Genomic DNA, 22754 nt, shown 5'->3' with positions numbered 1-22754 from the left:
TACAATTTGTAGCCTATAAATGGAGGCTTTGTAATATTGTATTGTATACACATATGAGAAATGTATGAATAAAGAGATTACCATCTTTTTCCTCTCTATTTTGTTTATTCATCTTATGCTTGTTTATATTTATTTTATAACAGTCACAATGATTTATTGCGGCCCATAAGCTGTAATGAATAATTGTCATTGATCCATCTTTTGTCGAAATTTTTAAATTTATCTTTTTTTAAAAAAATAAAAATTGGCAGAATTGTTATTTAAATTTTTAATTTTTTTGAAAACCTTCGCAGATAAATTTTTAAATTTATCATTCATTAAAAAACGATAAACCAATTCACCATAAATTATGTGTAATCAAATGCGTGAGATAACAAAATAAACCAAATAACACAGAATATTTGTTGGCCATAAAAATATACTGTATTAGTTAAATTATTATCTTGAATGTAACAATATATTTTCTAAACAACTAACAGTCTCACACATAAAATAAAGCAATATACAATTCAACAATTATTTTTCATCATAACTTAAATAACAAACTTTAACCAATAACTTTAAGCCACAACTAAACAAAAATAAATATTATGTCTTAATTAGTGTTTTAAATGCGGTTCTGTTCATACATGCAGAAGACCACATACTGTATATGTGGTTTTCAATACAGAAGTACATGTGCGGTTTTTTTTATTTGAAAGCTGGCTGAATATACGGTTTTATTATAAGTTGTTAAAAGACTATATATAAAATAAAATTAATTTATAACATAATATATAGTATTCTAGTCTAATAATTTGTACTCTTTGCTATATCCTCATAGGTAGTGTATTTATACTCTGGCGGGTACGGGTACCCCGGGTATACCCGGGACGGGTACGGGTATACTTGGGTACAAGGGTATACGGGTACGGGTATGGCGGGTATAATTTTCAAAAACCATACCCTACCCGTCCTATACCCTTACCCGTGTACCCTTGACGGGTAAGGCGGGTACGGGTATTTTTTTTTTTTTTGTTGGTTTTTTTCTGGTTTTTTTTCTGATTTTTTTTGGGGGAAAAAAATACAAATTTTGAATTTTGAAATGGCATGAACAGTGGTCGGGTTTACGGGTACGGATACGGATACTCGGGTAGTCGGGTACGGGTTTAGTCGGGTACGGGTATAGTCGGGTAGGGTATGGTTGGGTATTGATCAAAAAAACCGGGTCCGGTCCGGTTTTTGCCCTTACCCGCATACCCGAGTACCCGACCCATACCCAGGCTCGGGCACGAGTACCCCGGGCGGCGGGCACGGGCGGGTAGGGTAGGGTATACCCGTTAAGGATATTGTTAATACTCTACTCATAGGTCATGAATTCAAATCTCTTCAAAATGAATTATTTCTGGACCCTTCTCAGATTTAGAGCAACCGAAAACAGAAACGTCCATCCCTATATATATTATAGAAGCAGGTTCTGCTACTCACCAGGCCGAAAAGCCCATCCCCACTATGTTAGCCCAAAACTTTATTGGGCCCATGTCCAATCCTATTAATACATTAGGCTGTGCATGATAGTGCTAAAGGCCCCGACTCACGGCAGCAGATTCTATGCACTGCGTTATTGGCTGACAAGGCAACTCAATGTAGTAGCCATATGTAAAAGTTGTGTGGCTATAAATGAGTCATTCAACTCGTGTTAAGTTTATTAAATTATGAGTGAGTTAATTTGAGTTGTAAAAATAATAACAAGTTAAAAATTTATTTAAATTTCATATATTATCAACTTGAGTTAGCTTATAACTCGTTCCATGTCAATTTTTCTAGTTATAGTCATTACTGGTACATAGTACCGTGGATTATGCTTTAAGTTGCTACTCTATTACAAAATTACATTAAAAAATTGATTGCAATGATACGGTTTGGGTCGAAACTTTGGGCGATATGAGTTGAGTTCGTGAGTTTAAAAATAATAATTTAGAGTAGAGCGGACCTAGGATGAGTGTGGTGAATTATATGTAACTCGAGTTGTTAATGAGTAAGTTGAGATATGATCAAATTCATTTATGTTAAACTATATAGAAATTTACCAATATATATAATTTTTAAAATAAATAAGAGCCAATTGATCCCATTTACATTGTGCCTCTTCCTCTATATATGTGCATGTGAATTTTTAAAATTCACGTAGAATTCAAAGTCATACTTACCTGATTTAAAATTGGACTAATTTTTATTTATAATGGTCAATTTTGAAATTCAATCTCTTTGGCTCTTTGCACGACCCGGTACTGGTAAGTGGTACCTCTTTCTGTTGAACCACTGTAGCAACCACTAACCAGTGTAGATTCTCTATGTACAGTACAGACTTCCAATCCTGATGGCAAGTCTCAAACCTCTTGCTGTCTTGCAAAGTTGCAATCGTATTTGTAGATCCTGCCGCAGCCTTGTTACAGCGAATCCGAAATCCCAAACAGGGAAAACGACCTTGTCCGTTTTCACTTAGCTCAGCTCTCTAGTCTCTACCACAGAGTGCTTACCCCAAATGGGCTGTCTCAGGCCCATGACGCCCATCTTTCTGTATCCGTTTGTTTAGATCCGGACCGTCCGATCACCCTTAGGAATTCCAATCATCTAAAACAAGAACATTTCTCTTTAGATCGGGACCGTGCGATCAAATCCGCGCGACCACTTCGGGCCGGATTATGATTGGACGCTCTGGATCTAAACAGAAATATTCTGTTACCTCAGTGAATATAGACTCAGGAGAGCTGGAGAGGAGATATCACATAAAACGAATCTTTCCTGCCCCTCCCACGCTCCTCGCGCGCGCTAACCGCCATTCGTCATGCTCGAGGACTTCCGAGAAAAGCTGGTCTATCAGCTCCGGCCATGGAACCGCTCCGTCCAGTTCTGGGCCCGTGCCGCAGACATTTACACCGGCTATAAGGTACCGATACCATGCTCTTTCTTCAGTGTCGTATTTCATCAAGCACCTTGTATACATAGAGGTAATGGCTGTTAAAATAGTAATTCTTACTCTATTGGGAAAATGGAATTTAGGTGTGCCAGCTTCGAGAGGGGTTTGTGAAGGATGTGGAGAAGAGAGAAGCAATGTGGGAGAGGCAGCATGAGTGGGCTGCTGACAAGATGTATTCTCTCTGCTTCGATCTCGGCGGTCTATTTCTCAAGGTATCATTTTTTTTTTTCTCTTCATTAGTTTACTGGGCTTTTATAATTGTTTATTGGTAAAATAATGACATTAAGGAAATCATAATGCTCAACTTATTGATTTTGTACAAATTAGGCTGCACAGATTCTTGGAAAGCCTGATCTGGCACCGGCAGCTTGGGTGAAAAGACTTGTTACCCTGTGTGACAACGCTCCATCAACTCGATTTGGAGTTGTGAAGCAAATTATTGAGAAAGAATTGGGCAGAGAATTTGACGAGGTGTTTGAACAGTTTGATGAAGAGCCCGTTGGATCTGCTTCCATTGCCCAGGTTGGTTTTCTTGTCAAGATAATTGGAATTGTTTGCACTAACTGAAGGCATGCTTGAGAAGCCTGTTGGGGATTAATTTAATTTATTTATTCTTTTTGTCAATCAGGTACACCGTGCAAGACTGAGATCATCACAGACTAATGTGGCTGTAAAGGTATGCTAATTGCAACTTGAAAAAGAAAATTAGAATGCCAGGTATCATTAGCTTACAGATCAAATGGTCATTCCAGTACAGAACTGTATGCACCATTAACCAGCCGGTATGAATTCACACTGTTTCATGTACTGTCTAACCTCAACTTGTTTCTCTGACTTGGCACCAGTAAGTTTGGCCCGGTATGGTAATCCCTGATTTTAAAATTTTAAATATCTATTTAAGTTATATTATAGTTCCTGTTTTTGTGATTATCATATTTGGTAACCTTTTAGGTGCAACATCCTGGAGTAGAGCATCTAATGCAAGTAGATATTCACAACCTACAAGCTTTTGTCCTCTTTTTGCAGAAGACAGACATCAAATTTGACTTATTTTCACTAACAAAAGAGATGGAGAAACAGGTAAGATCCTAGCTCTTAGGACAATCATTTAAAATTCAAAGTAATTTCTTTAATGCAGAAGCTCTTTTCAAGTAGTCAGTTCTATTTAAGGCATTTTTTTCTCATTATTTCCTAAGTAAAATTTATTCTTGTTAGTAATCAATTCTTTATTTTTCCTTTGCATTTGTGTCTTAAAAGATTGGATATGAATTTGACTTTCTTCGCGAAGCTAATTCTATGGAAAGGATAAGGAATTCTCTGATATCCAATAACAAGAAACCTCCAGTTTCCATCCCACGTGTGATTAAAGGCATGGTAACAAGGTACGTATTTACCCAATGTTTATATGTTGAAGAAGGATAATCATGCTAGTCTTGACCAGAGACCACAATAATCTGTTCCTTGAGGGTTTGATTTCTTTCTAGTATACTTTACCAGGCAACAACTTTGTAAAAAGCAATTTGTAGTTATGTGTACTATTTATGTTGTCAGGGATGTGTTGGTGATGGAATTTGTAGAAGGGACTCCAATAATGAATTTGGGTAATGAAATAGCAAAGAGGGGCATAGATCCTGGTGGTAAGATTGCATCAATGGCAAAGCAGTAAGCCTTCTTATCAAGAGTATGCTTTCCATTTCCTTTCCGTACATTATTAATTCTTTCATCTTGAGCTGCCATATACGCCATCATTGACAATTCTTTCCTCCTCAGTCTATTGTTAAAAAGTACTCTAATTTCAAAATTCTTGCCTCAAGTGATGTTTTAATCTCACTTTTGGTAGCTTTGGAAGTTTGGAACTCTTATCTGAATTTTCTGTGCAGGAAGATTTTACAAAATCTGACACTTGCTTATGGTCAAATGATCTTGAAGGATGGTTTCTTCCATGCTGATCCACATCCTGGAAATATCCTTGTTTGCAAGGGCTCTGAGGCAATTTTGTTACACTTGTTCTTGAACAATTTTTTAGCACAAACAACTGCAGCACCTTAATTTTTTTATTTTTTGAAGCAAACTACTTGAATTTTAGAACTTCTGCCATTGAATATGAGATCATGGTCTTTGGTAAAAGATGAACAAAATAAATGCCAGTTATGTCCTCATAAAAAAAAACTGTATGGAGAAGTTTCCTGGCACTACTGGGTTCCATTGTTGTATTATTCTTTTTGAGCAATATGGAGAGTTATTAGAAATTTTAAGAAAAACACAGGTGTGTTCAAATACTGATAGTCTAGGTAGTCGAAAACAAAACCGTAGAAGTTTGGTGGTGGTTATTTGTTGATTACCTCTTTGATCTATGTTCAAATGTTTTGCTCTGAAACTTCTTCAGTTTTGGTTCTTCATTGAGAAACTACAAGTTTGGTGTTGAGTGAAAAAGCACAAAAAGTTTGGCTGGTTTTTATATGAGTGTTACTTTTGTTTCTATTAGATTCCGTTGGTTATTGCGTGCGTGCTGATGCCATTTTTTTTTATTTCAATAAAATCGATTAGGTTGCTTTGCTAGATTATGGACAAGTGAAGGATCTCCCAGATAGCTTGCGCCTTGGATATGCAAACCTTGTTCTTGCAATTGCTGACAATAGCTTCACCAGAGCTGTTGAGAGCTACAAGTATAATACTTTTACCCTTGTGATACCATCGTGCAACATGCTAACAATTAAATGATGAACTGTTGACATATCAAATTAATTATTAAGCAAGCACCAGCTGGATTGGAGACCTATAATACATGAGGGGGTTAAATTTTGTAGGGAGCTAGGCATAGACACCATAATCAATTGTAGTGATGGAGAAGAAGAATTGTTCAAGCTATCCACGAAGATGTTTGATACAAGAATGCCTCCTGGTGTGGCTATTTTATCACCGTTCTCCGAAGAATCTTCGTTAAATAAAGTGTCCGTTAAGGTATGCCCCCCCCCCCCCCCCCCCCCCACACACACACACAAATAAAATAAAATAACGAATAAACAAATAAGAGAACGGTGTTCACCTCTTTTATTGCATGTCCTTGCTTCCAGATTGTGCTGTTACTATTTACACACTTCCAAGTTTGCTCATTGAGCAACACTATATAGACTTGTTAAATGGACTTAAACATATTTGTTCTGAACTGCGTGTAATGATACTCTTGGTCTGTTCTTTGTGAGAGAGAAAATGGGCTGGGAAGATGCCGACTATCTTGGGAAATTATGCAATTTAATGACATGAGTTACAATTATACAACTAAACTGGCCAATAAAACAGAGAACACTGTGCAGGGATAATAGAAGTGTGAATAAGCTTAAAATACTTTTAAAATTATCACAACCTCTTCGTGATGCTTCTGTTTTGGCAATTAAAGAAGATGACTTTCTGCTACCAATTGTTTACTATTATTATCTCCTCTTACTATCTTAGCAGAAGCTTGTTTCAGATCGGCTCTCAAGTCCAAAATCTAATATCTCATGAAAGTCATCCTAGAAGATACAAATTCATATTAGGGAAATAATATTATCAATAAATTTTTAGTACTAATAAGTACAGTAATTGTTAAAACCTGACAATGTGCTGCTTTAACATCAAAAGGGTTATCAACTGACAGTGGGACACTCTAGCACTCTCTCTGACTAGTACCTAGGAGATACAACTTATTATAAAAATTGCATTTACCAGTGAATATTTGAAACTTTTAAGTACAATGATTGTTAAAAAATGATAATGTGCTGCCTTAACAGATTAAGGGCTTATTATTAGCCTGGCAATTGGACATGCTGATAGTCTCCCTTGCTATCATGATGGTACTGTCATGACATCTTGTGATAAAACACAGAAAAAAAAGGTTAAAACCATATAAAAGCTAATGAAAGCTCCAAATGAGCTTGATTTTGGCGAGACACTTGTACACAAGAGAAGGCTAAGCCAATTTGCAACTGTTATTGTACTAGTAACAATACTGACAGTTATTACCTCTACTTAAATATACTTCTGCATTTCATGTTATTTAGAGTTTCCCAGAGGAGCTATTTTCTGTGATGAGAACAATTCAGCTATTGCGGGGGCTCAGTGTCGGCCTTGGCATCAACTACTCATGCTCAGAGCAATGGAGACCCATCGCTGAAGAAGCATTATATAAGGCTGGGAGACTAAAAGGTACACTTTATTGCGAAAAATTATTCATAGTGACCCGTTGAGGGATCCTGTCTGCATAAAGTTAAGAGCTTTAGAATATGTTTTGATTTAGGTCATTTCGCTTCGTATCAATAGCGAACTTGCTTGTTTGAGGCTGAGATCATTTTCGGATCTCAGGCCATTCAGATTCAAGCTGTTCCAGGTTAAAATGATATTGATCATTTGGGTAATGGTTTAGGTTGTAGAATATTAGGTCTAGTCAGAACTATTTGTGGATTTGTCAGGCTAAGTATGATTCGGTTTCCATCATTGATTTTTGAAAAAACTTCTGGTTGGGTTGACAGTACTTGAACTCAACTTTTCCCATCTCTACACTCACCTTAATATATGATGCTAAGACAAACCTGTTCAGTTTGTTAGAAAGAAGTTCGCCATAGTTTGTGACCTTTTTGCTCTAGGTCCAACCTTGTACTTCTGTGCAGGTAAGCTGAATAGTTACATTAATTATGAATATTCTACTTCCTTTTCAGGAAGTGATTTAAAATCGCAAAGGCCTGGTGTTTTCAGCAGAATATTTAGAAGGGGAAATGGTTAGGGCTCTATCATGGAATAGTTTGGAATTTTTAAAATATAGGGCAAAATGTGTTTCATTTATATTTGCATGATTTCCGTATTTATTAAGGTGTGAGTCTCGATAGAAATAAGAAGTTGGTATTTGATTATTAGTTCTAGTTGGTTTCTCTTTTGTCAATGACAAACTGATTGATGTTATTAGTCATATCTATAGAATATTCTTTGAACACAATCCACATAGTCTGAATAACTATTTGAATATATTCAAATAAGATGGCAAACCACTGGGGAGCTACACCATCTTTATTTTATCTTATTAGCTCTTTTTTCTGAAGGGCTATTGTTAAAAAGTAAAAGTAGAATAAATTATGCCGAATTCGATGAACTGAAATATTTTCCTTCAAAAGAATATATTTGATTGGAACACTCCAAGTAAAATTTAAAAACAAAACAGATCTTAGGAACATAGTTACATGAGATAATATAAGCATTGCAAAGCATGAGACAACAAAGCCTTTATATATTGGGCATTCTGATTGCTTGAAATTTTATTAAGACGACTCTGAAAGAGGACAAAACAGATCATAGGAACATAGCTATATCTCGCACATAATTAATTACATAAGATAATATAAGCATTAAAATAAATATTATTTTGACAGATTTATAACTAAACAATACAATTTTTTTTAGTATGAAAATTTCAAATTTTGATTTTGTAATATTGAATATTAAAAAGTTTGAATTATGCAAATTAATTGATCAATTCTAAAAATATTATACCGTCATAAGCTGAATCGTAGATGAACTTTTTTAGTTTTCATACTTTGATTGGTGGATATATTAGTTTACAAAAATAACGTTTGGAGCGTATGAAATTAAAATTTGAAAAATATTAATTTGAAGTAAACCTATAAAATTGAATAATGATTTTATTCAAAATTTCCTACGACTACATTGAATAATTATAATAATTGTAGAATGCTAACTATTGAAAGTATAATTAAAATGGTAGAAGAAAAGAAGAAGGAAATATTGAGTTATGAATATACAAGGACATTTGGACAAAATTTTGAATGAAAAATATTTTGTCTTATTCTATAAAAAAATATGAGTATTTTATAAAAATTGTCGTTTATTGGAGACTACAACCTCATTAATTTCATCTGATTGGAATATTTATTTTTCATTTTCCGATCATCATTTCTATGAAATGGATATTTCATACCTCTTTTAAACTATCTAATTCCATCAACTGAAAATAAAGAGCGTCTAAATGAAAGATTAACGACTAGTAAAATTTCGTCTATATTCCACAATATTCTATTACATAATCAATATATAATTAAATGTACACAAAATTTATACTATTGAATCTGTTGTGCATTGGTGTGACGCATTTCTATTAGTTATAATGAGCTGGATGTGAAAAAATTTCTACCCACGCTAATATATGGGCTTTTCACGAAACAGATCGGGAAACAAAGAGGCGATCAAATTATGGGATGTAATATTATTATTCTACCCGATATGATGTGGATGCTCGGTGTTCAGTGTTCACGGTTTTCTGTTGATGTAGAGCCCACTAATTTTGAAATTGTATTTGCATTAATTAGCTAAAATGTTTGGAATTGGGTGATTGATTTGGTGTGTCATTTAAAATTTCAAGCAGTTAGTCTCAACTGTTGTTGACATTACCCGGAGTCCTCCTGTACGATTTAAATGAATTGATTGTAATTTTGTCAACTTTTGCATCTAATGAGTTAATTGTATTGTTTCTCACACAATGTTGCATATTAGTTTGGCACCGCAGAACTGTTTTAGATCATAATATTGTATCATCTAGCACAGACTTGCAATTGCATCATTGGCAATTACAACTGAGGTTTTTTCCAGTGCTGGAAGGGATGACTGTGTTAAATTGGGCGTTGGAAATTGAGTAAGAGAGAGAGACAGCCGGCAGATCGAGTTGCGCGCACTCGTGAGAGAGAGACAATCGGCGGAGTTCTGTGCGCGAGGAGGAGGCGACACGCCGTGGGAATAAAGAAAGCGCGAGAGAGAGGAAGCTAGAAATGAAATTCGGATTTTAATGTTATCGGGTTTAAGATTCATAAAAAAATCAAATTCGTTTGAAACCAGTCACTAAGTCACGCTGCTCTTTAATTTCAGTTTGATGAAATTCAACGGTAGATATGCCCATCGGAACCAAGCTAGGTCCGATGGGCATCGAACCTACTCCCATCCCCCTCGCATTACCTCAGAATTTGGAATTTGGAATATCTACCGTCCGATCAGAATTCGGATCAATCCGAACCACACTTGTAATGTACAGATTTCTTTAATATTAGTGTCAATACGAATCGGACGGTCCGGATTAGTTATGCAGCAGACGATATGAATTCAGCTAGCGCTGGGCTTAACCAGAAGCTCAAGCTCCAAATCCATTCCAAATGGCGTTGGCCTCAGTCCACGCTCGCCTCCTCCTCTCCTCCACCTCCGCCTCTTTCCTCCGTGGTCGGCTCATCTTCCCTTCCCCTGCACCTGCACTATCCCTCCACCTCCCCTCCCCTCTCGCCTTCTTCCCGCGCCCCTTCCACCGCGCCTCGTTCTGCTCTTCTGTCGGAGACGAACTATCGGCGACCGCCGTTACGGTTCCTTCTTCGGTTGAGAAGGAAGCGGAGGTAAAGGAGGAGGAGGATAATGGGAAGGATCCGGTGAGGGAAGCGGCGGAGGCGCTCGATATACGCGTGGGGAAGGTTGTGAAGGCCTGGCTCCATCCCGAGGCCGATTCCTTGTTTGTGGAGGAGGTCGATTTGGGAGAGTCTGAACCAAGGACTATCTGCAGCGGGCTTGTTAACTATGTCCCTTTGGAACTCCTCCAGGTTCCTCTCTCTCTCTCTCTCACACACACACACACACACAGAAACGCTTATTTTGATTCAATTGAGGTTTGTTACATTACAATTGAACACTGAAGCGAGAAAAATGTATTAGAAAAGCAGAGAAATTTAAGTTGACCAGTGTTTGAATTCAACACAGACGATACATACTGATGAATTATTTCAGTTCAGCACCAAAATTGCAGAATTTCAGTTAGTGGATAGTGGTGTATGAATCTCACCATTACAATGTCATTCTGTTTTTTGGTGTTTGGGCCCTTTAGTCATTCTGGTTTGTAGGTCTTCTAGGATGTAACTAGGCTGTGTTTTACTTTTATTAACAATCAATTATGTCTCAATGAGCACAAGTACACAAGAAGATCCAATGCTGGACAGGTTTTACGGTACAGTGAATACTCGTCCATGACTTGATCTTGTTGGTATAAGTATCCAAAAATATCATCACTGCTGGTACTGGAATTTAACATATATTGCTCTATATCCTGCATTGGCACCATTAGCTTTGTTTTATCTGTTAACAAAATTACTCATTACTTGTATCACTATATGTGTAATTAGTGAATAGGAAATAATATAACCCACCAAATTATGCAGGACAGTAAGGTGGTTGTACTAGCTAACCTGAAGCCAAGAAACATGAGAGGTATCAAGTCCAATGGCATGCTCATGGCTGCCTCTGATGAGGCACATGAAAATGTTGAGCTCTTGGTACCTCCAGAAGGCTCCGTACCAGGAGAGAGGATTTGGTTCGGATCAGAAAATGAAAAGGATAAACAACCAAATGCTGCTACACCTAATCAGGTATGGCATTACAAATAATCTCAGTGCTAACTTCTAAAAGGTCTTGACAGGTATCTTTAACCACCTGTCAACCAAATGCACATACATGCTTCTCATTATGGTAAGGCTCCCATTCCTATTTTTAGCTACCAGTTCCGGTATCTTTGCTAATGAGTAGCAATCCTTGTTTAAAAGTAGTGCTGTAATTTAGGCAGGCATGTGAATCGTGTTCTCTATTAGGCCCCCCTGTTGTGGGACACAAATTTCCTACTGACATTGTCCGGTTGATGCTGATTCATTATAACAAGTTTAGAATACAGAAATTATGCGGCTAGGTCTAAAGTTTGTAATACAGGTATAATGCAGTAATAGTTGTTTTATAATGCATATAAATGTAACAAAATATTGGTGATTTAGAAAGGAAACAAAATTCAGCGAATAATTTGCTTTATTATTCATAAAGTTCATAAAATTCTCAAATAATCAGTAATTTTTCATAATTTTGTAAAAATCACGTAATTTGTCTATTCATATTCGTGAAAGGTACTGAAAATGAATAATTTGTGAACATGCTACTATGGGAGCATTCAATGCATGGCATGGATATGCAATCTTGTATATCTGTCTAATAACTAGTGAATATTGCATATTTCAGGTCCAGAAGAAAAAGATATGGGAGTCTGTGCAACCTCATTTGAAAACAACCGAGGCTTGTGTAGCTGTTCTTGATACACTACCAATGCGAACTTCAGCTGGGGAAATCACATGCAAATCATTGAAAAATGCAAGAATTTCGTGAGCACCTTCTGTGCTTGCTGATTTAATAAAAGCAAAAAAATTTCAAAAGATGTATTTGTTTTGTTGGATTTTTTTTTTACCAAAAAATGGTTTCTATAGTAGTGATTATGAGATAATATTGATCTTGATACATTTCTGCATCTGTCCAGCAATTTTCTCTCTCAGAAGTTACTATGAGAAGCCAAAAACAGGAAACTTTTATTTTTAGGAAGAAACCTTTGCCGCGGATCAAGAAATGATTTCATTTTGTATTACTATAGCAAATACCACTCTTAGTGTGCAAAATTTCTGCTGATAGGATTTGCCAGTTTAAACCATTGCACATTCTAATAAGAATCCTGTCAATCTAGTCGTTTAATTATAGAAAATGTACGGCTTCATCAATGAAGGAAAAAATAATGCTGATTACATGAAATCAAACATTTCACCTTCTTGTTTGTTGCTATTAACAAAAGGGAAAAAGAACACTGTGATAATGCTCTGAACTATACACAGGAGAGTAAAAATGCAACATGACAGCTGATTTTTTATCCCATTACAAGACAAATAATTTTAAACATTATCTTTGCAAGGAAAGAGTGAACTAAAAGTAGAAATAATTCACACAATTCAAGCCATTTACACTAGAATGAAAGCGAACCCCATACAGTATAACACAATTCTTTTAATTCTCAATTTTATTATTTCAAACCAATATACTATCTACATTAATACAAGAAATACTATCAGTACGCTGTCTCATGGCCCTGGGGATGGTAAGCTCTCCTCCTAAGCTGTGATTCTGATGCTGGCTGTTGCAAGAAGATCCTTGTTGGATCATTAGGATCCACATATCTGCAATTATTCATACAAGTATAACTTGGTTGTAAAAATTTCTTGTACCATTGCAAAATATCATTGTTCCACATATAATTTAACACATGGAAAAATTTATGAAGTTAATCAGTTTTTTTATTCTAATCTCACTCTTTCTTAAAAAAAGAGCAAAGGCAAGAATTCATTAGAAATTTAATAAAAATATTTGATACTTTTTTTCAAAAAGATTTTTCTATTTTAGATTATCATTGCTATTTTTTAGATAGAAATATGAACTTTTTTATTATTTGAAGCTTGAAAACATATAATATAATTTTTTGAATTTTTGTCAGGAATAATTACTTTAAAGTAACCATTCCTGACATATCTACATCAGAATACTTCATGAATCAATTTAAAAAAACACAAAGTAATCATGTGAGAAGTGAAATATTTCTTAGTTTAAAATATCAGAAAGCAAGGAAATGAACACTCACGCATGACGCATCATGTCATCAACAGGAGTCTGAGAAGCCTGTAGCGGATCGACACGTGGAGCTGCATCATGCTGAGCAGCAGCATGTGCTTGGTTGTACTGCCGCACTGATGCGATCAAATTGAAAAAGAGAGGGATAAAGGTACCACAACCTCCATCCTTGAACAATATTTTAAAGGAATGGGTCGAATAGAGTGCCCTATGCTGGTTATCAGGTACAACCTGGTTGGAAAATACATGGATTAGCTAAACTGCCGAAGTGAACAAAACAAGAATATTAAACAAGCGACTTAACAATCTCAAATAGACTAACAAGAACCAAAAAAAGTTACTGGTACAAAAAACAGCATAATTTGCTTCATGGATTGGCGATGTCAGCACAAGTAGTGGTAGTAACGGTGTAGATACCTCATTTGAAAAATGGATCCATCAAACCTAATTAGTGACTTACCCCTTGATTTTGGTACAAGCAAGTGCTAAGATATGTTGGCCAATAGTTTAATAAACAAACATTTTCGAGGAATCTATGTAAATCTAATTTCTATTATAATTTGATAGATTCAATGGCAAAACACTTACAGGCTCCACAAAACCAGAGATGTTGTTGCAGAAAAAGATTGGCTGGTTGAACTTTTCTTTATGCACATACAGCTGCATAAGCACATTATTAAGAAGAAATATTATCAGGGTAACTGAAACAAAACTGAAGTAAAAAAACTGGGAAGTGAAATAGTCCTAGTATTACTTATCAACTATTGTAATTCTAAAAAAAACTTTCATATGAAAAATGAAAACCACCAATTGGCATATAATGAAAATACCAGAAAGAGACTTGGTTCACTCACCAGAGGCATATCAAAAGCTGCAAAACTGCCAACAGGTTGACTAGCAACAAAAACCATCCTTATATTAGACAAGTATATAGTTCCCCGTGCTTTCACATGTCCACTTGGAACCCTGCCAATTCAAGGAGAAGGATAAATATTCGTATAACAATCTCTCGCCGTAATTTCCGAAATCCAATCTAGAGAGAAGAAACTCAGTAAAGCCAAAAGAAAAAAAAATAGAGAGAAGAAGAAAAGAGAACCCCGGGATCTTGTCGATTTCGAATTCGACGCCATCTCTGGTAAGGACGAAGAGCTCTCCGACGAAGGCGACAGGGATCCCGTTTCCCATCAGCTGCGGGTTCTCCGCCATTTTTTTTCTCTTTCTTGCACAAGAAGTTCGGGATCCCGGACTAGATCAGTCGGTGCCTAGCGTGTAGTCTTCTCGGTGTTTTGTTTTCTCGCCTCTCTCTTGCCGCCTGGATTTGGTCCCCGACGAGAAATTGATTCTGTGAGAAAACGAATGGGATTTTGCAATGGAGAGGAAAAATCATTTTTATCTTGGGCCGGATCTGTTCAATGGTTAAGCCCATCAAACCCAACACCTTAACTAGATATTCTTACGCTTCCTTTATAAAATGTAACTGTTATCGGTTTAGCAAGGATGGTGGATTGGTCTCACTTTTCTAAGAGTCATTTAAAAATAACTGTATTTTTGTTGTGTGTTTTGTCTTGCTTACTTGCTGATTAGGTACCTAAGACGATCTCTTAGATCTCTTATGGGCATGTTCTATTTTTCGTTATATTTTGTATCCAATGGATTTATCCATTGCTTTTGTAAGAACTAATATTTGTTTTAGCTAATGAAACAGGTGGGTCACTCCCACTTTATTCAAAATAAAAATAAAATAACAACTGTATTTTCCAAAAATATATATGTTAATGTTTACTATCTGGTCTAAGGGTGCACAAAAAATTCGTAGTTCATAATTCGATTCGAGTTTGATTCGAAAAAGTTCGAAAAAAATTCGATTCGAAATAGATTCAGTTTGAAATTAATTCAAACTAGTTCGATTCGAAATTAATTCAATTTCGAATTCGAATTTGATCAGATTCGATTCGAATAGGTTCGCGAATTTATTTGATTCGAATCTCCGAGAAACATCTACCGTCCAATTAAATTAATTGATGAACTGTCTCCCATTCGCAAGTCTCTCCCTCTCTCGCGAAGAGACTAAAAGCGCCTTTACCTTCGAAATTGAATTGAAATAAAGCCATTAAATTAATCCAATATGTGAGACCACTGACACAATGTAAAAAAAGGAAGATAAAGTCACAGATGCTAATTTATATTGAATGGTTGAGATAAAGCCTCCTAATCATTCTGTGAGAGGATCAAGCTTCGTATTAACCATCAGATTTGAAATTAACAGTTCAGATCCTGACGAAAATCTCTCATGATCTATAAGATTGGAGAGGAACCAATTCAAATGTCAGCCCTAGGTCAATAGCGGCCAGCTGTTTGACATTATCTCTCTCGCTCTCTCGCTCTGTCTCCTCTTCGTGAGCGAAGAGACTAAATCTAGCCGACTAAACCGCTCTGTCTCTCCTTCTCTCGCGAAGAGACTAAACACGCCTCTTTGTCTCGTCTCTATTTTGTTGCTTAAATAATTTTTTGTTTATTTCTATTGTATAGAAATCGATTTAAAATATCAAACTTTGGTTATTTCTTTTGAAATCAAATTTTGGTGATTACTACGTCAATTTCGAACTAATTTCGAATCAAATCAAACTAGTTCGAATTATATTGAACCAAATTCGAACTGACCTTTTAGGCTTGAAATCTATTTTAATTTCGAATTGGGTTTGGTTCAAAATTATTTCGAATTCGAACTAGGGCAGGTTCGATTTGGTTCGGTTCGTTTGCAGCTTGCAGCGAGCTTGACCTCACGAAGTTCAAAGAAGAAGGATTTCACAAGAAAACAACCTAATTGATGGAATTTAGGAAAATTAAATACAGAATTGAATAACAGTGAGGAAAAACGAAATGGTAAAAATATTCAATTTCGCATATAACTGCTTGATTGTTTTGGTTACAATGGAAACCTATTTATAGGCGAGATAACAATAGCAATTTCAAGGAAAAGAATCAAGAGAAGAGTCTGGTAGCGTGGGTCCCTCTATTCAGCCAAACCCGCTCTACAGTCTCGATCAGTCATTTAAATGCTGACCCCACCCTTAGCTCTTCAAAGGTTTAAAACGAAGGCTGCCCGAGTGCGTGCCCCAACTGCCCCCACCTTCATCTTCTCCCTTACGTAGTCTGACAGGGTCAAAATTGACCTGCTCTGTCTCTAATCGCGACCTGGGTCGTGACAATCCCCCCTGCTTAACCAAAAGCTCGTTGTCGAGCTTAAATTGATCATTGTTTCTCCCTATTTCAAGGATGCCCGATCCAATGGTGTGCTTAATTTGGCTCGAGATTGCCTCTAATTCCCACTTTGACCTCTCGCCCTTGACTGGTTGCCACCTGACCTCTTCTATGCTAAATACATCTAAAATTGGAGCTCTAGGATCGTTCTTCATTAGTTCTTCATATATTTCTTCACACATGTTAGCATCAGCAAACTGCCCTCCAGAGATTAACTTGATTGGTTTACCCTCGTGCTTTAGCTCGCATGTTCCTTCTTCAAAATCAAAAGTCACTGGCCTTACTTGCTTCATCCAACTAACTCCCAGCACCATATCATACCCTTGGATGTCTAACAACCTGAGATTGACTATCAATTCATGCCCTTGGAGTTGGAATTTCTGAGTGTTGCACACCGAATCTGTGGTCATCCTTCTACCAGCTGCTAGTCTGACTTTGAGAGGTTTGGTTTTTGTGATGGGTAGCTTCAAATGGTTGACAATTTCAAGATGGATGAACGAGTGAGAACTCCCAGTGTCCAAGAGTACTAAAATGGAAAATTGTCCAATTTTTCCGTCAATCTTCATGGTTGTGCTATCAAGGTAATCTTCAGGTTCACATAGAGCAATGGTTGCCTCCTTTTCATGTTCAGAGTTGAATTCAATTGCTGCACAACCCATTTGATACTCTTCTCCATCTCCCTCAGCTAGGATTGTATGAATGGCGTGCCTTGTACATTTATGGCCGGGATATAATTTCTCTCCACACTTGTAACACAACCCCTTTAATCTCCTTTCTTCCATCAATGCATTTTGATTTTGAGTATAATGCTTGTTGTTTGAATTAGTGGCATCCCTGCCATTCTTGTTGAGTTCTTGGTTATTTGCATAAATGGGGTTTTGAGTGTAATTGAGGTTTGAATTAATTCTTCTTGAAATAGTATCCAAAAAGACCTCTATCTCCCTTGCAATTTGAAAGGCATCTTCAAGAGATGGAGGGTGAAACAATCTAATTTGGTTTTGAATATCATCCCTCAAACCACTAATAAAGCTTTCTTTATAAAAAACTTCATTAACAATCTCTAATTGGCTCATAAACCTTGCTTTGGCTCGTGAGAAGTGCTTGATGTATTCCTCAACGCCCCCTTGCTGTTGGATCTTCCTAAAATCAGCCGCTGGGTTTGAATTAACCTTGGAGAAGTACTTCATTACTTCTTCAATGAGAATCGGCCATGGTGGCTCAGGCTTGGCAATTTTGTAACTCTTGTACCACTCATTCGCATCACCTTTGAAATACATTGTGGCCATTCTTACTTTGTACATCTTGAAAGTTTGATTAACATCAAAATAAAAGTTACTCTCTTCTACCCAATCTAATGGATCATCTCTATTAAAGGTTGGAAAGTCGAAACGAGGAATGTTGAATTTTGGATTCTGAAATTGGTTGTCGAAGTGCCACTGTTCTTGCCTTCTTCTTGGCTCTTCTCTATAATCATCAAGGTTCACTTGTGCTCTTTGCTCTGGAACAGTTCTTGGATTGTCAAGATTGAATCTTGGGTCTGGTATTGAGTTGGGGTTCTGCCATTAATCTCGATGCCTTCTTGAACCTTCTTGCTCATTATCCCGATTAAGGATTGGGATTTGAGGATGTGGAACAGATGCTCCATCTCTGTCAGAATTTCTGAAAGTAGTGTGACTTCCCCCAGCCCCTCCCATTAGCTGATTGAAGTTTCGAAACATTTCGTCCATCTTCTGATTCATCTTATGATCCATCTTCTGATTCATCTCGTCAAACTTCATATGCAAGCTCGCCACTTGTTGATTGGTACTTGCCAAATTCTATTGCCAGAACTCCATTCTTTGGTTAATTGACATCTCTGACTTGTTGAATCGCTCGCTCAGTGTTTCTAGATCGAGTGGTATCTCTTCTATGTTGGTGGAACTGCACGTTTTTGCCATTGTTGTCATTCTCGAACTCTTGCTCTTGTGCCTTCCCAGAGTTTATTCGAAACCTGGCTCTGATACCAATTGCAGCGAGCTTGACCTCATGAAGTTCAGAGAAGAAGGATTTCACAAGAAAACAACCCAATTGATGGAATTTAGGAAAATTAAATATAGAATTGAAGAACAGTGAGGAAAAACGAAATGGTAAAAATACTCAATTTCTCATATAACTGCTTGATTGTTTTGGTTACAATGGAAGCCTATTTATAGGCGAGATAACAACAACAATTTCAAGGAAAAGAATCAAGAGAAGAGTCTGGTAGTGTGGGTCCCTCTATTCAGCCAAACTCGTTCTACAGTCTCGGTCAGTCATTTAAATGCTGACCCCACCCTTAGCTCTTCAGAGGTTTATACGAAGGCTGCCTGAGTGCGTGCCCCAGCTGCCCCCACCTTCATCTTCTCCCTTACGTAGTCTGACAGGGTCAAAATTGACCCGCTCTTTCTTTGATCGTGACCCAGGTCGTGACACAGCCCTAATCTGGTCTCACAATTTTTCTGTTTTATCCATGCCAAACCACCGACAGCAGAGATCCAATCTTGCAGAGGAGCAGGATTGTGGAGTCTTGTGTGTGTACGTGTCTACGGGTTATTCTAAAAAATATATATATATTTAGCATCAGCGGAACAGTGCTAGTTAAAATGTTAAATAATCGATATGTCTAAACAGCTCAATATAGTATTCTTATAAAAGTTTTATTCAAAACCAACCTTTTTTTTAGAGAAATTTGTATATATCCCCATCAAAACTTCTCTTTTTAGATATATCCCCATCACAACTCTAAATTTAGTTATATCCCCATCAAAACTTAATTATTTTATTTATATCCCCATTTCTTCATTTGACCTCTTAAAATTTAAGATAAATATTAATAAAATATCTAAAAGACTGTTTTGTCCTTCTCTGTCATTCCTTATCTTCCCGTTAAAACTTCCTTTTGTTTTCTTTTTTTCCAACTAACCTCTCCCTTTACACCATTCTTAAATCCCATGTGGAGACTTTTCATATAGTATTGTTACTTGAGATATAGCACTACTATCGATTTCAACCAGTCAGAGATCGTAGCAACTAGTAAGCTCGCAAAAAGAAGACCCAGTTAAAGATCGCATTGAAGAAGATGAAGACGCGAAGCTGGTCGGTCAGAGAGATATATCAAACCAAATTTAGTGATTTTTGTTGTGTTTGGATCATATGTAAATAAGGAATGTAATTGTGGAGTCAATTAGCGAATTATGAAGGGATTGTATGATTTCCACCTAAGACTTGGCATTTGTGCCATTTGTATCATTTTTTTTAGATTTAATCAAATTGATTTTGTTTGTTCTTTGTTCAATTCTTACATTCTTTGATCAATTGCAATCATGGGTGTTGTATTAACCGTTGCAATTAGTATTCTAGGCTGGATTAAAAAAAAAGAATTGTCATTAAGCTAATTGAAAATCTCACTTATATGAAATTAGTTTTTATGATATAGACATATTGATACAGTACATGGATATGACTGGCATAGCTTAACTGTGCCTCAGTTATTCCTTAATTAAAACCAATTTACCCTCGATTTATCAGTATGTCTATCAAGAACTATAAAGTATGGAAATAAAAAATGGAAAAGAAACAAAAAATGGCTTTAATAAGCCAACCACAATGGATAAATATTATTTGGTGACCTCATGTTTATCTTCTTAACATGATTCAATTGTACCAATATGTTATCTATAAATTGTACCAATATAGATAAGTTGAATGTTTTTTACCACTTGATTAAATGCTAAGCTAGATAACATACTATTCTTTAGATGATATTAAAATCTTATAAATTAGATTTAAGCATGTGATATTTAAATCTTAATGGCCAATGTGATATGGTCTTTGTGGAGGTGCAGAATTGGCATGGCATACGGAGCAAAGCAGCCATCTTTTGAGATTTTAATTTCTACCTCAACAAGATCTCATCAGAAACTATGCTAGCAAACACCAAATTGTTCAATAGAAGACAGGATCCAGATCCCCAATTGGATCTTGAAGAAGAGCATGTGGCATATTCGGATGGATCATGGAGTGACATGTGGCACGGTGAGATATGCTATGTCATAAAGAGGAAGAATGAACTGCTGGTATATGAATCATCGACATCTCAGGCTTGCTGCCCACTGCAGGTAGAAGCTCAAGCATTGAAAGCGGCTGTGACACAAGCAAGAGCGATGGGAATCGAGAGCTGCATCTTTTACACAGATTGTCAGACATTGGAAAATTTATGTGCAAATCTTGCCTCCCCTATTGGAGAGCCTACAAAGAAGTCTTTGAGATTTGGAAAATGCTCAAGGAAAATAGAAAACAAAAGGAAGTTTTAGCGGGAGGGAAAGAAAGGCAGAGAAAAAGAAAAGGAATTAGTGCTGTAATTTTGATGAAGGGTAAAATAGTTTTTTAAATATTTTATTAATATTTAATTTACATTTTAAGAGGTCAAATGAAAAAATGGGAATATAAATAAAACAATTAAGTTTTAATGGGGATATAACTAAATTTAGAGTTGTGATGGGGATATATCTAAAAAGAGAAGTTTTGATGGGAATATATACAAATTTCTCTTTTTTTTATAGGGGGAAAGCTATTGATTTTCAAAATTATGGATTACCTTTGAATCCATTAGGAGTCTGTAATTGTATCTGATGTTAATGTTACTCATACACAGTATATTATTTTGAATAAAGATTTTTATCCCCCGTCTCATTTCCCCCAATTTCCCCCGTCAACCTAGTCAATGCGATCTAACTGTTTGTATGGATCTCTCTTTCCTTTTTCATTCTTACGCCTCTCTCTTTCTTTTTCCTCTAGCCCCTCTCTTCCTCTTTCTTGTTCTTCACGATTCTCTGTCTGAGTCAAATTTAAAATGATATGGGATGAAATAAAAACACAATTGAGGTACTTCCCAAAGGAGGGAGCGTCAGGCCCTTTGATTGAAAGCCATGATCTCTATTTTCTATTTCAATGTCTATTTCGACTCAACGGCGACTACCACCGGAGGCCGTTCTTCAGTGGCCGCAGCTCAAGAGGAGATGAGAGATCTCTTCTCCATTCCTTTTCTCACTTCAATCCTTCACTACGAGAATGATTTCGATGCCTTTTTCGACTCAGCGGCGGCCACCACCGGAGGCCGTTCTTCAGCAGCGACGGCGACGACTTAGTAGGAGATGCTTATCACACCCTCTAGAGGCCGTTCTTCAGAGGCAACGACCGCCACCGGAGACTATTCTCTGTGCAGTCTGCTCAGATCGATCCAGCCGCCCACATCTCTCTGAACCAAAAAGAACCACACTTTCATGGGTTTCTGTATGATTTATTTTTCTCTTTCAAAAAATGTTCAATCTAATTGAGTTTTTGCATCATTTATGTGATGAAGTATCTAGCTGACTGGATGACAATGTTCGTTAACTGAATCAAAAAGATTATTTAGTTGAATTGATTGATTTTAGCTTTAGATTTGATAGATTTGTAGATCTGATATTTATATTGTATTATTGTTAATTTTTTAACTTAACGAACAAATATGCATTTTGTAGTGATTGTATTGTCCTATTTGATAACTTATGTGAAAATATTTGGTCATTCTTTTAGTTTACCATAAATAAATGAGAGATTATTGATACCTCGCATATTTAGCCTATATTTGACTTGATTTCGTACCAAATTCACGTTCTAAATTGTCAAAATCATGTGCATTTCATTGATATATCCTTAGAATTTGGTACTGCTGAGAGTTTGTTTGTTTTCTGCAGGATTGGAGCAAAATACACGAAGAAACGACGTTTTTGGACTCCCTGGTACGACCCTTACCAAGTTTGGTACAGGCCATACCAGACTTAGCCGATCCAGCCTTTCTCCCATCTTGTTCGGCCTAGCCTTACCAGGCTTGGTACGGCCCTTACCAGGTTTGGTACGGCCCTTACCAGACAGCCGATCCAGCCTCCCTCCCATCTTGTACGGCCTAGCCGTACCACTTTGGTACGGGCCGTACATAGATGCCGCCTGACAGAATTCAAATCTTGGCAGAGGCTAT

At 36.7% G+C, this 22754-nt stretch overlaps 4 protein-coding genes across 4 annotated transcripts; 2 read left to right on the top strand and 2 right to left on the bottom strand.

Moving 5' to 3' along the window:
- The first annotated feature begins 2758 nt into the window (after positions 1-2758).
- On the top strand, positions 2759-7928 carry LOC144562101 (uncharacterized). The gene is made up of 12 exons (XM_078311262.1): positions 2759-2929; positions 3043-3171; positions 3287-3481; positions 3588-3635; positions 3911-4039; positions 4217-4341; positions 4511-4621; positions 4840-4948; positions 5507-5625; positions 5767-5920; positions 7000-7144; positions 7654-7928. The coding sequence occupies exons 1-12, from the start codon at positions 2828-2830 to the stop codon at positions 7716-7718; spliced, it is 1431 nt and encodes a 476-aa protein (XP_078167388.1). The 5' UTR covers positions 2759-2827; the 3' UTR covers positions 7719-7928.
- A 2152-nt stretch (positions 7929-10080) lies between these two features.
- On the top strand, positions 10081-12338 carry LOC144561754 (Nucleic acid-binding, OB-fold-like protein). The gene is made up of 3 exons (XM_078310845.1): positions 10081-10578; positions 11191-11397; positions 12032-12338. Exons 1-3 carry the CDS (start codon positions 10147-10149, stop codon positions 12173-12175), a joined length of 783 nt encoding a protein of 260 aa, XP_078166971.1. The 5' UTR covers positions 10081-10146; the 3' UTR covers positions 12176-12338.
- A 349-nt stretch (positions 12339-12687) lies between these two features.
- LOC144561755 (UPF0664 stress-induced protein C29B12.11c-like) lies at positions 12688-14822 on the bottom strand. The gene is made up of 5 exons (XM_078310846.1): positions 14553-14822; positions 14311-14422; positions 14045-14116; positions 13467-13687; positions 12688-13008 (listed from the first exon to the last, which is right to left on the bottom strand). The coding sequence occupies exons 1-5, from the start codon at positions 14660-14662 to the stop codon at positions 12900-12902; spliced, it is 624 nt and encodes a 207-aa protein (XP_078166972.1). The 5' UTR covers positions 14663-14822; the 3' UTR covers positions 12688-12899.
- Positions 14823-16527: 1705 nt separating this feature from the next.
- Positions 16528-18562, bottom strand: LOC144561924 (uncharacterized). The gene has a single exon (XM_078311030.1). It carries the CDS (start codon positions 18016-18018, stop codon positions 16528-16530), a length of 1491 nt encoding a protein of 496 aa, XP_078167156.1. The 5' UTR covers positions 18019-18562.
- Positions 18563-22754: the final 4192 nt, after the last annotated feature.

This window comes from Carex rostrata, chromosome 11, assembly GCF_964058835.1.
Source record: "Carex rostrata chromosome 11, lpCarRost1.2, whole genome shotgun sequence".
Classification (NCBI taxonomy): domain Eukaryota; kingdom Viridiplantae; phylum Streptophyta; class Magnoliopsida; order Poales; family Cyperaceae; genus Carex; species Carex rostrata.
This window is presented reverse-complemented; position numbering and strand designations above follow the sequence as displayed.